The sequence below is a fragment of the Phoxinus phoxinus genome (genome assembly GCF_949152265.1).
Source record: "Phoxinus phoxinus genome assembly, chromosome: 13".
In the NCBI taxonomy this organism is placed as follows: Eukaryota; Metazoa; Chordata; class Actinopteri; order Cypriniformes; family Leuciscidae; genus Phoxinus; species Phoxinus phoxinus.
This window is the reverse complement of record NC_136888.1, coordinates 28,543,013-28,557,798: the sequence shown is the minus strand read 5'-3', so window position 1 is coordinate 28,557,798 and position 14,786 is coordinate 28,543,013. Positions and strand designations below refer to the sequence as shown.

Genomic DNA, 14,786 nt, shown 5'->3' with positions numbered 1-14,786 from the left:
ATGTGCCCGTTTCTTTCAGGATACTTACAAGTACGTATCATAAATGTAATTCAATCTGAGAATGCACGGGTGGGTTGGAAAAAAATTACCAAACAAAACATTTCCCTAAGCAATCAAAACACAAACAGACCCACAAAAACGGCAGCGACCTGCACATAATCACAGTGAGACATTTCCTCTACGCCAGGCATTGCCATTCACTCACTGCCATTTATAAACATTGAGAGGGACAAACAGGGAAAGCGCAGGCAATGACAGGCCATATCGGTCTGGATATGAGCTGATAAATTGGTGGCTGTGGAGAAAGTGCCCCTTGGGCTCCATCTATTCAGCCGACTGAGGCGGAAAGGGCCGTTTTCAAAAGCACCCCAGAGCCTGGCCATGCATGACAGAGCCTGACACCAGAGCCATACTAGATTCCTTTCTACATGGGCGGCAATGGGCTCCTGGGAAGGAACAAGTGCTTACAGAGGAGATATATCTCCCATCTCATCAGCTTTGCTTCTACCCTCATACTAACACACACCTGCTGAGCCATCCGATTATGAACATTACACGCTTCTGTATAATATACTGCTCATGCAGTTAGGTAGAATAAAGAATCAAATATGAGTTTTAAATGTATCCTTTTAGTCGAATTTACAGTGGCCTCAAAATTACATAATTTATTACATAAAACATTAAGTGGCATTTGCAAACAAATTATTCTAGAGCTTTAATCAGAATTTTTCATCTTTTTTACACCTTGGGGTCAATGAACTGTTTTTTTTTACACCTTTTCAATTATGAACTTTTTAATTTCTAAGAAATTATATTTTGAATGAAATAAAGAAAAGCTTAAGTAGTTTGGCATAAACCTTTATTATAATTATTATTATTCTGAAAATATTTTCACAAAACTGCTTCACTGCTTTTTTATATTTGATATATATTATATTTATTAATAAAATAATAACATTATTATATATATTTTTACAAAACTTTTGAAAAAGTTATGCGGTGCAAGTTTCTTAAAATGTTTGCTTTTAAGTTCAAACTTTTTAATTAGGCAAGATTTGTCAAATATCATGCTGTAACAACCTCCAAACGTGATATTTTTAAAAAGAATCATTCAAAATCGTGCAAATCATCATCATCAAAAAAAAAATCCATAAAGTATTCTTAAAACTTTTGATTAAAATGAGTACACTGACATGCACTCAACGTGGTTTGACATTTTGTTATAGGAATGACAAATTTAAGTGTGATGTGTCCACTGCATCTATGAATAAATGGCCATGGTATAAAACACAAATAACAACAACAACAAAAAGTGCACAATTTCTGTGGATTGCTTTTACATATGCGTATATGATCCTAATCCACAACCCTCTACGGCAAAGCAGTCGTTGTGTCCTTCCGGAAGGTTTTATCTGGAGAAAGCATCTGTCATCTCTCATCAGAGGCTGCTGCCACAGTCGGCAGACTGATAGCTTAACCTTTCCACCATACTGCACTTCAAAACGAGCAGAGAGCCCCTAGGATCCCTCAGAATGTGTGGTCTTCTCTCTGCTCCACTGACTTCTGCATGCACGTCTCATTCTGTACGAGACACCGCTCGAGGATGAAGATGCCTTTTCCCTTCTGAGCTCATTTATTTCTCTATCAAACATCCAGCGTCTTGACGTTGGTACGAACATGTTCTCAGGACTTCAGCGTCTGGAAGAGAACGAGCTGGTCAACTACGTCAGGCCGCGGTCAGGGTGAGCAGTGCCACCTGCCGTGGAGTTGCCCGAGCGTTGGACAGTGATGGGCAAATGACAGATTGCAGTGTTCTTGGAATGTTAGCTAAGCCACTGGCTAGTAGCCATTGCTTTTGTGGGAAATGAAATCGGCACTATTTGATCACGTCATATGAAGTCCAGAGGGACTTTGAAGTCCTGAGACTCATTACTGATGAGGCTAAAACCATCGTAGGAATCACAGCAGGAGAGAGAGGAAAAACGAAACAGGAAGTTGTGCTTCATTTTTGTGAGGTGACTGAAAATTCATAACAGCACTAGAGAAAATCAGTCCATTGCATTGGATGGAAAAAAAACCTATATGTGGATTTTTCCTCAATTGTACACAATGCAAACAGCTTCTAGATTAAAGGGTTTACTATCATTCGTTCAATACGATTCTCCTACATAATTATAACTGAATAAATCTTCTCTATGACTATAAAAAGCTTTACATTTTCAGCTTGAACTTTAACATTGAACGTCATCACTTGGTGAAAAATGTATAAAGGCTGGAAGTGAAACTTCAAAATAGCTCTTTACTGCCACCTATCACAAAGTTTGGCAACTGCAAGCAAGACAGCCGACTACAACAGTTCCATGATGACAGAAAACAGGGGGAGACAAACCAGAAGAGTGAAGTGATTATTGCAACATTATGACAGCTTAAGATTTAGAGGCTGACCAAAAATGTTAGTGGACATGTTATTTGGGTATGATGCAGCCTTTTTCACAGACTGGAAAAAAATTACCCCAATCAAAGTGAGGATATAATCACAGATCAGATCATTCTGAAACAACACTTGCAGCACTGTTTTATGATTCGGCCTTAAACAGCTTCTCTGGCCAAATCCCCTATTGGATTAAGATCCTGTCAATCATTCAGAACTAATTTATAAACCAGTCAGCATCACAATTGTGCAATAATCCCTCCTTCTTTCTTGCCATTGCCCACCCAGTGCCACTTGGTAACATGAGAAAACAGGAATTCAAAACGTAAAACTAGGGGCACTTTTCCATGACCCAACATCATTTTTTATATCTTTATTCCATTGTATAATTGCCCTTATTTCAAACATAATAATGGAAACCGCTTCATTTCTCCCCCCATCCCTTCTTATTGCCTCTTGATTGTGACATCTGTGTCTGTCCTGATTTTATTGGATGAAGCGCTCCTTTTGAAAGGATAATAAATGTGTAAACAAATTCAAAACAAGCCTTTCTCCTAAGCTTTGGTTCTCATTATCAAATTGTGCGGCTTCCTTTGCCAACTTCCCCCTCCTAGGCAATGTCATCCTTTTACAACTCAAGATCAGCCATAATCAAAAGTGTCTATAAATTTGAGCTTCTCTAATTAAAGTCTCCTCGCCAAGCGCACAAGCGGCGACCGGGCAGGGATCTCTCCCGAAAAGACTCAAATTGGCTCCCAAGCACAACAAATCACATTATGATTTGAGCTCTTGCCCGCACAGCGCTCATCTTGAGTCGGTTAACCCAGCAGAAGAGGCCATCTCCCTGCTGAAGACCTGTGCTCTGACTCTAGAAACTATTAACATTAACACTCTCTCTCTCACACACACACACACATATATATAAACACATTGATGTCCACATAACTTCATATTTATATCGGCTCCCCCAAACGATTTGGACATTTTGGACACTTATACGTCGCTGCACTTAAAATGTAATGTCATTGCATTACATTAAAAATATTAAGCAAGTGTCATCTGCATCAAATGACATCAGACTTTTAATCAGAAGTAACTTCCCTAGTAATTTCTGCATTTACTTTGAACACTAAGGTTTGTGTTTTTGAAAAATGTCTTATGCTTACTATTGCATTTCTTTTATCAAAAATACAGTTAACATAAATACAGAAAAAACAGTAAAATAACTATTTGAATCATTTATAATAATTTATTTAAAAAAATATCTAAAGCTGAATTTTCAGCATCATTACTTCAGTGTCACATGATCCTTCAGAAATCGTTGTAATATGCGGAATTGGTGGCCAAAAATAATTTTTTATTAATATCAATGCTGAAACCAACTGTACTATTTAATATTTTTTGTGGAAATCGTGATACATTTCTTTCAGGATTCTCTGATGAAGAATGTTTAAAAGAACAGCAATAATTTAACTGTCTTGACTGTCATTTTTTATCAATTTCATGCTTCCAGAAATTAATAAAACTATTAGCCCAAGTTCTTAAAAAAAAAAAAAAAAAAAATCATATTGACCCCACTTTTATATGGTAGTGTAAATAATACATTACAAATATAATTTATTTTAAAGATGTAATTATAATGTAATGCATTGACATTAATATTTAGCCACTGTACACAAGTGCAAAGAACCTAAACATTCATAAACACCAACAATCAAGAAAACGGTTCTTAAATCTTTTTGGGCTTTTGTTGTTTTTGACCGTACATGTGTTTAATTATAAGTCATACATTTCTACTATAAAAAGACTAGGTTTGTAATTCTCTACAATTTAGCTTCTCAAATTAGATTCAGTTAAGATGTATACATTACTTTTTGACCTTGTTTCATCTGACATTTGTACTTGACCAAAAATTCTGACATGTTTGGTTCTCCTTCAAATGACAAACTAGGCCGACAACAGAACTGTAACTCTGGGCAGAGATTCACCCGACGTTTCCAGACAATATAAAGCTGAAACGGGACAATGATTTGTCTCTCAAACAGAGCAAAACACAAGTTTTTCACCACAGTTAAGTCATTGCAAATTACAGCATGGTAAATTGAGAAACAATTACGAATTTAAAGTGAATTTAAGGAGAGCTCCTTAGAAGATTATTTTTAGCCTTTATGGGAATACGTTCATACAAGACTTTACGATCAATGCAATGTTGTGATCGCTCCATCAAAAGCTCTTCTCCAGCCAAAAGACATATCAGCATTCTGTGCTAATTACAAGGTAGAACAACAGCCAACTGGACAGCGGTCCAAGAAAAAGTGAATGCTTACACGCAAATGCATGCACACACACAGTGTATCATCTACCGTGCAGTTTCATTTTCCTACAGGGTCATTCAAACTATGGCCCTTGACTACTTAGACTAAGTGCTCAATTAAGCATAGCTTGTTAGCCAGTTTCCTTTCCAGCTATGTTATTGCTGCCATGTGCTGTATTACGGTACTGTATGTAATACAGTGTGTTCGGCCAATATGACTGCATGTTCTAATATATTCATTCCTTTGGAAATCTCTGACATCTCAGACTCTTTTTTTTCCTCCCTTGACTCTCATGTTATGTCAGACCACCTGTTTTTGGTTGTTTGAGGGACTGTGTAAAAGGTTTAAAAAATCAACATGATTGTTTTCGCAACCCATTTTACTTCCGCAATATGACATATTTTCAGGTGACACAGTGACAGCAAATTTGATGAAAAATGTTGTGCGTTATACATTGGAAATAGACTACATTGAGAAAAGTGGGTGTTACTGTATTCGTAGCCTACCAAAATTGATTGAATACAAGTTTGCATTGGATTGTGGAAAACCATTCCCCTCCTCAAACACTGTTGATGAATTTTTTTGACCATAAACATGAAGGGTGAAGGTCAAGTTCACCCTGAGCATCTTGATGTATCCCAATGGAAACACTTCTTTTTAGTTGTTATCATTAGTTGCAATTATTGCTGTAAACTTTATTACATTTACAGGCATCCAATTACTTCATTAACTATGGTCAAGATTTCAGAAAGGCTGAATTATCTACAACATTAATCTTAAACACTGCCTTAATAGCTTTATTCACTACTGATTAATAATAGCTCCGAGCCAGAAGTAGGCTAGTTACCATTTAATAAAATAACACAAAAGAAAAAACAATTCTTAAACCGTAAACAGACTTTACATGCAGCGTTTACCCACTCACGAGAGATATGCCAAGATTTCTTCATAGAAAAATCATTTCAGAACATTTAAAGGCATTTCAAATGCCAATGGCACATACGTCATTCAAACACCAAGGATAGGCCTATGTTTTATCAAAGATTATTGTGGTTAACATTAACATCACTGATTAGATCACCATCGTTATCGGGCGATAGAACTTATTGTAGCCAGCCAGTTCCTTTCAGTCTTTTCAGTTCGCTCCAAAGGCCTCATTTGAAAAATGTCCCCCCGGAAAAAAAGCACGAGCGCGAGCACGAGCACGAGCACGAGCGCTCGCCCAGACACAGCCTCCCATGTCGAACAATCATAATCACGCTACTCTTACCATAACACCGCAATTATCCTCATTGCTTACAGCAACACAAAATGCATGATGGATGAGCGTATGTGTGTGCGCGTCTACAGTAGAAACGTCTCCCACGCACGTCCCCATCTGTCGCGGATCCTCTGCTCAGTTCAGCGCGCGACCTCCATAAATCATACCATTAAGATAACGTCGGCGGCCCCTGGCTGGCTCGTACATTACCCCGGCAGACTAAACTCCATCCGTTCAAGACCCGGCTCTCTGATAAACAGCTGACACAACAGCGACAACCCACATGCGGCTCATGCAAACAGTAGTTCGACAGTAGTTCTTGCAGGCGTATGGGTCAGACTTAGAGGGAGTGATGTTTTATCACCAGTGGAAAGTAATCCACGATGTAAACAAACGCATATTGCGCACATTTGTGGTGTTTGCTCTTTTAAGGCTTGCTCCCATCTACTTCGGGTACCTGTGGGAGGTATATGATCTGTTTGGAGAGTCTGAGCTCCTTGCTGCATATGTTACCATTATACTTCATGCCTGGTTGCAGTCAACTGATTTCTTGTGACATTATGATCCTGCACATTTCCTCTAGAGGTAATTAGTCGTAGCAGTCAATAAATCTCCTCTGTTTGTTTTTGTAATGTTTATTATGGTTTAATTGCGTTTTTGCCCCATTTCAAAAACGGTTTTCTACACATCGAGGAGCGAACTACAAAATGCAGTCAAACTTTCTGCATAATTACACAAATATCATTAGAACTCTGATTATATGGCTTGCTCACAGAATTCACTGTGTCCAGTGACAAAAAGACAAACGTCTTAAAACGACACAGAAGTGGGTGTAAGGCGGCGATTTGGAGACTAGAAGAACCCTCCAAAATCAACATTCAAACATGAGCTCATCTAAACATCTGTCCACAACATGTCCAATCATTGCCCTGCTGAGGCATGTACAATTGTTTCTGGAAATAAATATTAGGCCTAATTCAGCTCTGATTGTAGCGGCCAGTCGTGGGGCCGGAGAGGAAACGATCTAATGTGAATATCTCTCCCAGAGTCCTCATTTTAATTACCTGTATTTATTTGATCTCGCTTTACTCCTTTCTTCTTCTCGATTGAGGCTACATGGATTGATTCGTCTGATGCTCCTAGACTTTATTTCACACTTATGCACCAGTTAAAACCGTAGAGGTCTGAGTGTGTTTTAAGTGAGGGTCTGCTGTGGACTGAGTTCAATTATACTTAGGCTGTCTGTCTTTTCCCGTCACACTCCATTTGCAGTCGGCGGATACGTTTACACAGAAACTAATCATAACTAAAACATTTTTGTGTAAATCTTACCAAATTACTCTGCATAACAGGGGCAGGGAGAGGAAATCAATACCAAAAACACTTAAGGTAACATCTGACCGTTCTTCCGGACCTTCTGGATAATACTAAGATAAATGATGAAAGGAAAATAAGTTCCCATTAAGAACACTTATGAAAGAGAATTTTTTATATAATTGGGCAAATGCAAAGATCGCAATATCCGGCTAAACTAATTCAGGTCCATTTTTCACAATTAAAGCTGGATTGAACTGTGCACTGTGTATTGTCTTATGAATAGCTCCATATAGATGGAATATTTCCTAAATAAAAGGCACGTCAGTAATGTACTTATAAATATACTGTCATATACTGCAAGAAACAAAACCTGATTTAGTAAAACACAGATTTGATTAATTAATTGACTCATTAAAGAGGCAAAACTTAAAGGACGGAGTGGATATTTAAAATGTGTGTTTTTAAAGACTCAAATCTGAGTCAAATTGATGAAATGGTATACACATTTTCAATTAATTCTGTCGCATAATGACCTTCTCTCACATGCTTTTGTGTATTATTATTTTTTATGTGTCGGTTTTACAACAGATGGACTGTCACAGAATGATAGTCACATTTGCTACATTTCCATAAGCCATGAAAAACAAGCAAAAATTTTGAAATGCTCTGAGACTACAATCAATGCCAAGTACAATGCTTCCCCCTTGTGGTAGATTAAAAACTTGACATCAGGATTACTGGGTTATTATTAAATACAGCCTAACTCTCCCCAATTTCAGACTTTAACACATGCCCCAATTTCTCCATATATGCTTGGATGGAAAGGCTGTAAAATGAGTCCTGGTAGGATATATAAAACGCACTGCAGTGACATTAACTCTTGTGTCCTTAAGGGGGGAAAAAAGCAATTTTGGAGAGTCAGTCCAAGTCTGAGAGAAGCCAAGCACAGACCCAATCCCTGTGACCAGGTCACACACAAATTAACTTTTCTCGCTCCCCAGCCTCGTTAACAGGGAGCTGGAGGGAATATGACAAGTGCCGGAGGTGCGAGCTAATATAACACTGGGTTATTATAACACTGTGAAAGAAAAGAAAGAAAGAAAGAAAGAAAGAAAGAAAGAAAGAAAGAAAGAAAGAAAGAAAGAAAGAAAGAAAGAAAGAAAGAAAGAAAGAAAGAAAGAAAGAAAGAAAGAAAGAAAGAAAGAAAGAAAGAGTTTTGCTAAATATGAAGCAAAGTTCATTAAATGAAAAGGGCAAGTTGTTATTGATTAATTTTAGAACCCGGTACCTTAAGTAAATCCTTCATTGTCACTGCTAAGATAGCCTGGTAGATCATCATACAAGCAATATAAGCTCAAACTTTGCAGTCTGCCAGATTCCAGAGAGTACAATTATTCCACAATTGAGATTATTTAAACCTTGTGACATCAAGAATTTGATGAACACAAACTTAATTTCTGCAATGGCAAATTATGGCACACAAAATAATGCGCCACTACACCGGTTCTTTCTTATTAAAGAAGTTAAGTTAGCTAATGAGTAGATTTTCCTATTTCTCTGCCAATACATTTGACCAGCTCAAAATAATGAAGCCTTTTGCAAAGAAGGCTAGTTGGCATCATTGCTTTTTACAAATGTGCAGACCTTCCGTCTGCTCTATGTATATTACATAAAACAATCAATAAAACAATTTGTGTTCTATGTACGCAAGAGTCATTTGGGCATTGTTGGCTGTTGAACTAAATATGTTATTATTGCACAGATAAATCCGTGGAGAAAGCGTCTTAAACTGAGGGAACGATTTGTAAACGGAACTAACTGAAGTGCGCGTGTATCCCGCGTACATCTCCAGACAGACATCCGGTTGAAGGATTCGTCCGTTAGTCAACTTTAAAATTACAAATCAAAACACATTTATTTAACGTAAACAGATTTATACTACAAAATGCCTGACGAAAAGTCTTTCACACGCACCTCATGGCGGTTTGGAGTGTCTGCTAACAGCCGAATGTGCACGAGCCGCGCGCGAGACTGAACGAGTTGGTAAACACAAAGTTGCGGATTGTGTGAAATATAAGTTGAAGGGCGTCTTACCTGCTGATCCACCCGCAATGATCTGATGAGACGCCTCTCTCAATAAACTTTGCTTTTTAGATGTCATTTTCTGTTTCCGGGCCTATGTCGAGAAGGAAAAAAATGTTATAGCAGCGTTGCCGCATTTTAAACCGAATTGTTATTGTATCATTATTAAGAGTTTCTCAGTGAAATGTAATGCGTAATTAAATTGAAAAGGCCTATAGGAATTAGTTAGTACGTTAATGTGGTCATACTCCGCATCTTATAGTGCTGCGGACTACACATGTGTGTGTTTAAACCTTACTTTAGTTTGGGATATCAGGAAAGATTGTTTATTGTAGTTCCTCGCGTTACGGAGATGCAGCGCTGTTCTGACACGCGGCGTCTTGACTCCTGGCGCGCGAGAGGGAGTCGGTGTGTGTGAGCGGCGCGCGCTCTTGGGCAATGCAGTTTAATTTTAACTCGGAGACAGATTCAGAGTTCACTGGGGCCACTGACAGAGGGCGAACGAATTATCTAATAAAGTAGAAATAATAAGCTAATAAATACGATACTATTGCTTATTTATACAGTATTTCACATTTAAATACACGTCTGAATGTCACTGTATTATATTAAACACCTAATCAGTTCCCATCTGCAAACAGTTTTTGCTATAGCTTTTATCAGAAATAACGTTTTCAGGCATTTTCAGTGAATGTATGTAGTTTCAAGGCGACTTTTTACGCCTAGATGTCAGTTCCGTTTAAATTCCCACAGGTGTGCTAATCACGTGTAGTTCATCACGTTTCACTTTCGTCCAAAAGTTCAAATGCCTTTTGGCTCAGTTTTGAATTGTATATTTAATGTTTTATCACATAAAACAATACACCATTTTTTTTTGTGTGAAATGTTTGGCATGCTTTTTAAACATAAATGCTAAGTAATATTTTATGTAGCCTAATGCCATTCATCAATTTTAATTCATATTATTGTGACTTAAAGGCCCAGTTTCACAGACAGGGCTTAGATAAAGTCATCATTAGGCCTTAGTTCAATTATGACATTTACGTAGCTTTTATTAATGTGGCTTAGAAAAAAAAAAAACATTACTGGTGTGCATCTTGAGACAAAACAATGGCCATGATATATTTAAGATAGCCTATGTCAGTGCAACTTGCGTTTAGTTAAAACAGCTCAAACATGCATTTTAGTCTGGGACTAGGCTTAAGCCTTGTCTGTGAAACCGGGGTAAAGTGTATTATAAATATGTATAAGAGTTTAGACACTTATTTTAGATACAAAGGACATTATAAGCTGTTCCAAGTTAGTTGCAACTAAACAGGTTTAAAAATCATCTTAAAGGGCACCTATTATGACATTTAAAATGTTCCTAATGTTGTTGTGGGAGTCCCCAATAACAGTTTTACATGCATGCAATGACAAAAAACACTTTTGTTTTCGTATAATATGCATTTATTTTTACCTGATTTGCTCACCGACTCCCAAATGAATCGTTCAACGACTCGTTTTTCAAACCCCTCCTTTGCGCGACGCTAATCTGCGTTGATTGGTCAGATGACCCAGCAGTGTTTACAGAGATAATACTTATTTTTAACACGGAGTGCAATGATGCTTTTATCAATTAAATTTTATTAGGGGCCAAGCACTGAAAGTGCGGAGGCACCTATTGTTTTTGTTGGCGTTCTTATTAGGGGCCAAGCACTGAAAGTGCGGAGGCACCTATTGTTTTCGTTCCGGTTCTTATTATTATTAGGGGCCAAGCACTGAAGGTGCGGGCACCTATTGTATCTGTTCCCGTACCAAAAATAATTCTTCTTCTTCTTCCGCTCTGGGAGTCTATGGCAGCCCATAGAACCGATCGCGGGAAAGTTGTAATGGTTTGACATTCGGATAGAGGACAGTCCCAACATTAAATACACCAATTTTGGTGTGTCTAAGTCATTCCCTCTAGCGCCACCAACTGTCCAAAGTTTCACTCATGTTTATTCTAATAACTTTTGAACCACAAGGGCTAGAAACAAAATTCTTTTTTCCTCTGATTCCTGACCTCGTGACGATTCGATTGCACCCAATGACGTCATTTTGCGCCATGAAAAGTTTTCCGCCATTTTGAATTTTCCGAAAAAGCTACTTTTTCGAACTCCTCCTAGGCCGTTGCTCCAATTTCCATGAAAATTGAATCAGATCATCTACAGACCATGCCGACAAAAAGTTATGGAATTCAAGTTGATTCGCTTAGCAATTTTCGAAAAAACCCACAAACAAATTTTACGTAGCGCTTGCGAAAACAGACGTAAGGCTGTATCTCCGCAACGCTTTGTTGGATTCAGACCAAATTTGCCACATGTCATCACAAGCATGACTTGAGGCTACATGCTGCGTTTCGGCGCAGCGCCACCTACTGGTCCGGAGATATGAAAAATGGCTATTTTTGCTTATAACTTCTGAACAGTTTGCCCAAAAATCATCAAATTGGTCTCGTTAGATTCAGGCCAACATGCTGAGTCGACTGATATCCAATTTTACCATGTCGGCCATTTTGGCTGTCGGCCATTTTGAATTTTGTGCTAAAATGCTGTATTTTAAGAACGCATGAATGGATTGTTACGAAACATGGTATGGGTCATCAGCACGATGCCCTGAAGGAGCGTGAGAAGTTTCGAAACAGCGCCACCTTGTGGTCAAAAGTTATAACAACATTTCCAAAAAGGCTAATAACCTTTGAATACATCTGCCTATTGAAATGCCACTGGTCTCAATAGATTCGCTGGGTCACGCTGAGAACATAGATACCAAGTTTGCCATATTTGGCCGAACTTCCTGTCCGCCATCTTGATTTTCAGTCAAAACCTACTTTGTCGAACTCCTCCTAGACCGTTTGTCCGATTTTCACCAAAATCGAATCGTATCATCTCCACACTGTACCGACAAAAAGTTATGGAATTCGTGTTGATTCGTCAAACCGTTCTCAAATACCGCGCAAACAAATTTTACGTTGTGCTACAGCTACAGATTTAGTGCAAAAGTACTACATCGCCCATAACTCCTAGAGTCCGTTTGTCCTAGACTCAAGTGTCTCACACCACTGTGATCCCTGGCTCAAGGCGGACAAAATGGCTATCTCCAATTTCGATTTAGGCCAGAAAAATTTTCTGCTATGTCGAATTTTGTCCGAAACCTACTTTTGCAAACTAGTCCTAGGTTTTTCACCAGATCGGAACCAAACCAGTCTAGGACATTTCTCTGGACTCTCTAGATCAATAAATATCGAAAAAAAAGTTGAACTTTTGCATTTGGGTGGCTGTAACAGGGTCATTTAGAAAAGGGGCGTGGCAAAATACACTAAAAAGCCTATAAATCCCATATGAAAATTCAGAACTTCACCAAAATTGATGAGCATATGTGTCAGAACATGGTGAGGAAGCATGCAGAGTTTCATGGAGATCGGACCATAGGTGGCGCTGTAACTGGCAAAAAGCCTTCAATCTTATTAGGGGTTCAAGCATGAAATGCTGAAACCCTATTGTAATTAAGGATTCGTAAAACGCATCGTGCAGGCCAAACCGTAAGGCTTAGAGACGTGAAACCTGGCCAGATGGTAGGCCTCAATTTGGGGACAACCTATCAGAGTATGACCCCGAATGGCCCATAGGTGGCGCTACAGCAACCAAAAGTTCAAAATTGATCATAGCTCTTAGACCGTTTGTCCCAGGATCAAGTGCCCCAAATCGTTGGAATCCTTGGCTCAAGGCGGACAAAATGGCCATCTCCGATTTCGATTTAGGCCAGAAAAAATTTCTGCTATGTCGAATTTTGTCCAAAACCTACTTTTGCGAACTAGTCCCTGGTTTTTCGCCCGACCGGAGCCAAACCAGTCTAGGACATTTCTCTGGACTCTCTCGATCAATAGTTTTTGAAAAAAAGTAGAATTTTTGCATTTGGTTGGCTATAACAGGGTCATTTGGAAAATGGGCGGGGCAAAATACAGTCAAAAGCCTATAAATCCTAAACAAAAACTCAGAACATCACGAAAATCGCTGAGCATATGTGTCATGACATGGTGAACAAGCGTGCCGAGTTTCATGCAGATCGGACCATAGGTGGCACTATAAATGGCAAAAAGGTTCCCTTATTATTAGGGGCCAAGCACTGAAGGTGCGGGCACCTATTGTATCTGTTCCCGTACCAAAAATAATTCTTCTTCTTCTTCCGCTCTGGGAGTCTATGGCAGCCCATAGAACCGATCGCGGGAAAGTTGTAATGGTTTGACATTCGGATAGAGGACAGTCCCAACATTAAATACACCAATTTTGGTGTGTCTAAGTCATTCCCTCTAGCGCCACCAACTGTCCAAAGTTTCACTCATGTTTATTCTAATAACTTTTGAACCACAAGGGCTAGAAACAAAATTCTTTTTTCCTCTGATTCCTGACCTCGTGACGATTCGATTGCACCCAATGACGTCATTTTGCGCCATGAAAAGTTTTCCGCCATTTTGAATTTTCCGAAAAAGCTACTTTTTCGAACTCCTCCTAGGCCGTTGCTCCAATTTCCATGAAAATTGAATCAGATCATCTACAGACCATGCCGACAAAAAGTTATGGAATTCAAGTTGATTCGCTTAGCAATTTTCGAAAAAACCCACAAACAAATTTTACGTAGCGCTTGCGAAAACAGACGTAAGGCTGTATCTCCGCAACGCTTTGTTGGATTCAGACCAAATTTGCCACATGTCATCACAAGCATGACTTGAGGCTACATGCTGCGTTTCGGCGCAGCGCCACCTACTGGTCCGGAGATATGAAAAATGGCTATTTTTGCTTATAACTTCTGAACAGTTTGCCCAAAAATCATCAAATTGGTCTCGTTAGATTCAGGCCAACATGCTGAGTCGACTGATATCCAATTTTACCATGTCGGCCATTTTGGCTGTCGGCCATTTTGAATTTTGTGCTAAAATGCTGTATTTTAAGAACGCATGAATGGATTGTTACGAAACATGGTATGGGTCATCAGCACGATGCCCTGAAGGAGCGTGAGAAGTTTCGAAACAGCGCCACCTTGTGGTCAAAAGTTATAACAACATTTCCAAAAAGGCTAATAACCTTTGAATACATCTGCCTATTGAAATGCCACTGGTCTCAATAGATTCGCTGGGTCACGCTGAGAACATAGATACCAAGTTTGCCATATTTGGCCGAACTTCCTGTCCGCCATCTTGATTTTCAGTCAAAACCTACTTTGTCGAACTCCTCCTAGACCGTTTGTCCGATTTTCACCAAAATCGAATCGTATCATCTCCACACTGTACCGACAAAAAGTTATGGAATTCGTGTTGATTCGTCAAACCGTTCTCAAATACCGCGCAAACAAATTTTACGTT

General features: G+C 38.9%; 1 protein-coding gene across 3 annotated transcripts in view; it reads right to left on the bottom strand.

The window, feature by feature from the left end:
* slc25a21 (solute carrier family 25 member 21) overlaps positions 1-10,163 on the bottom strand; it is an 89,144-nt gene extending 78,981 nt beyond the window's left edge. Inside the window, exons 1-2 of one of the 3 annotated variants that reach the window (XM_079632090.1) lie at positions 9,705-10,163; positions 9,419-9,500 (exon numbers count right to left, since the gene is read on the bottom strand). In XM_079632090.1, coding sequence (XP_079488216.1) covers positions 9,419-9,485 — 67 coding nt within the window. In that variant the 5' untranslated portion in view covers positions 9,486-9,500; positions 9,705-10,163. The remainder of the gene's footprint in view (positions 1-9,418; positions 9,501-9,704) is intronic. The other 2 variants (XM_079632089.1, XM_079632091.1) reach the window with 2 other exon arrangements.
* Between the last annotated feature and the right edge of the window lie 4,623 nt (positions 10,164-14,786).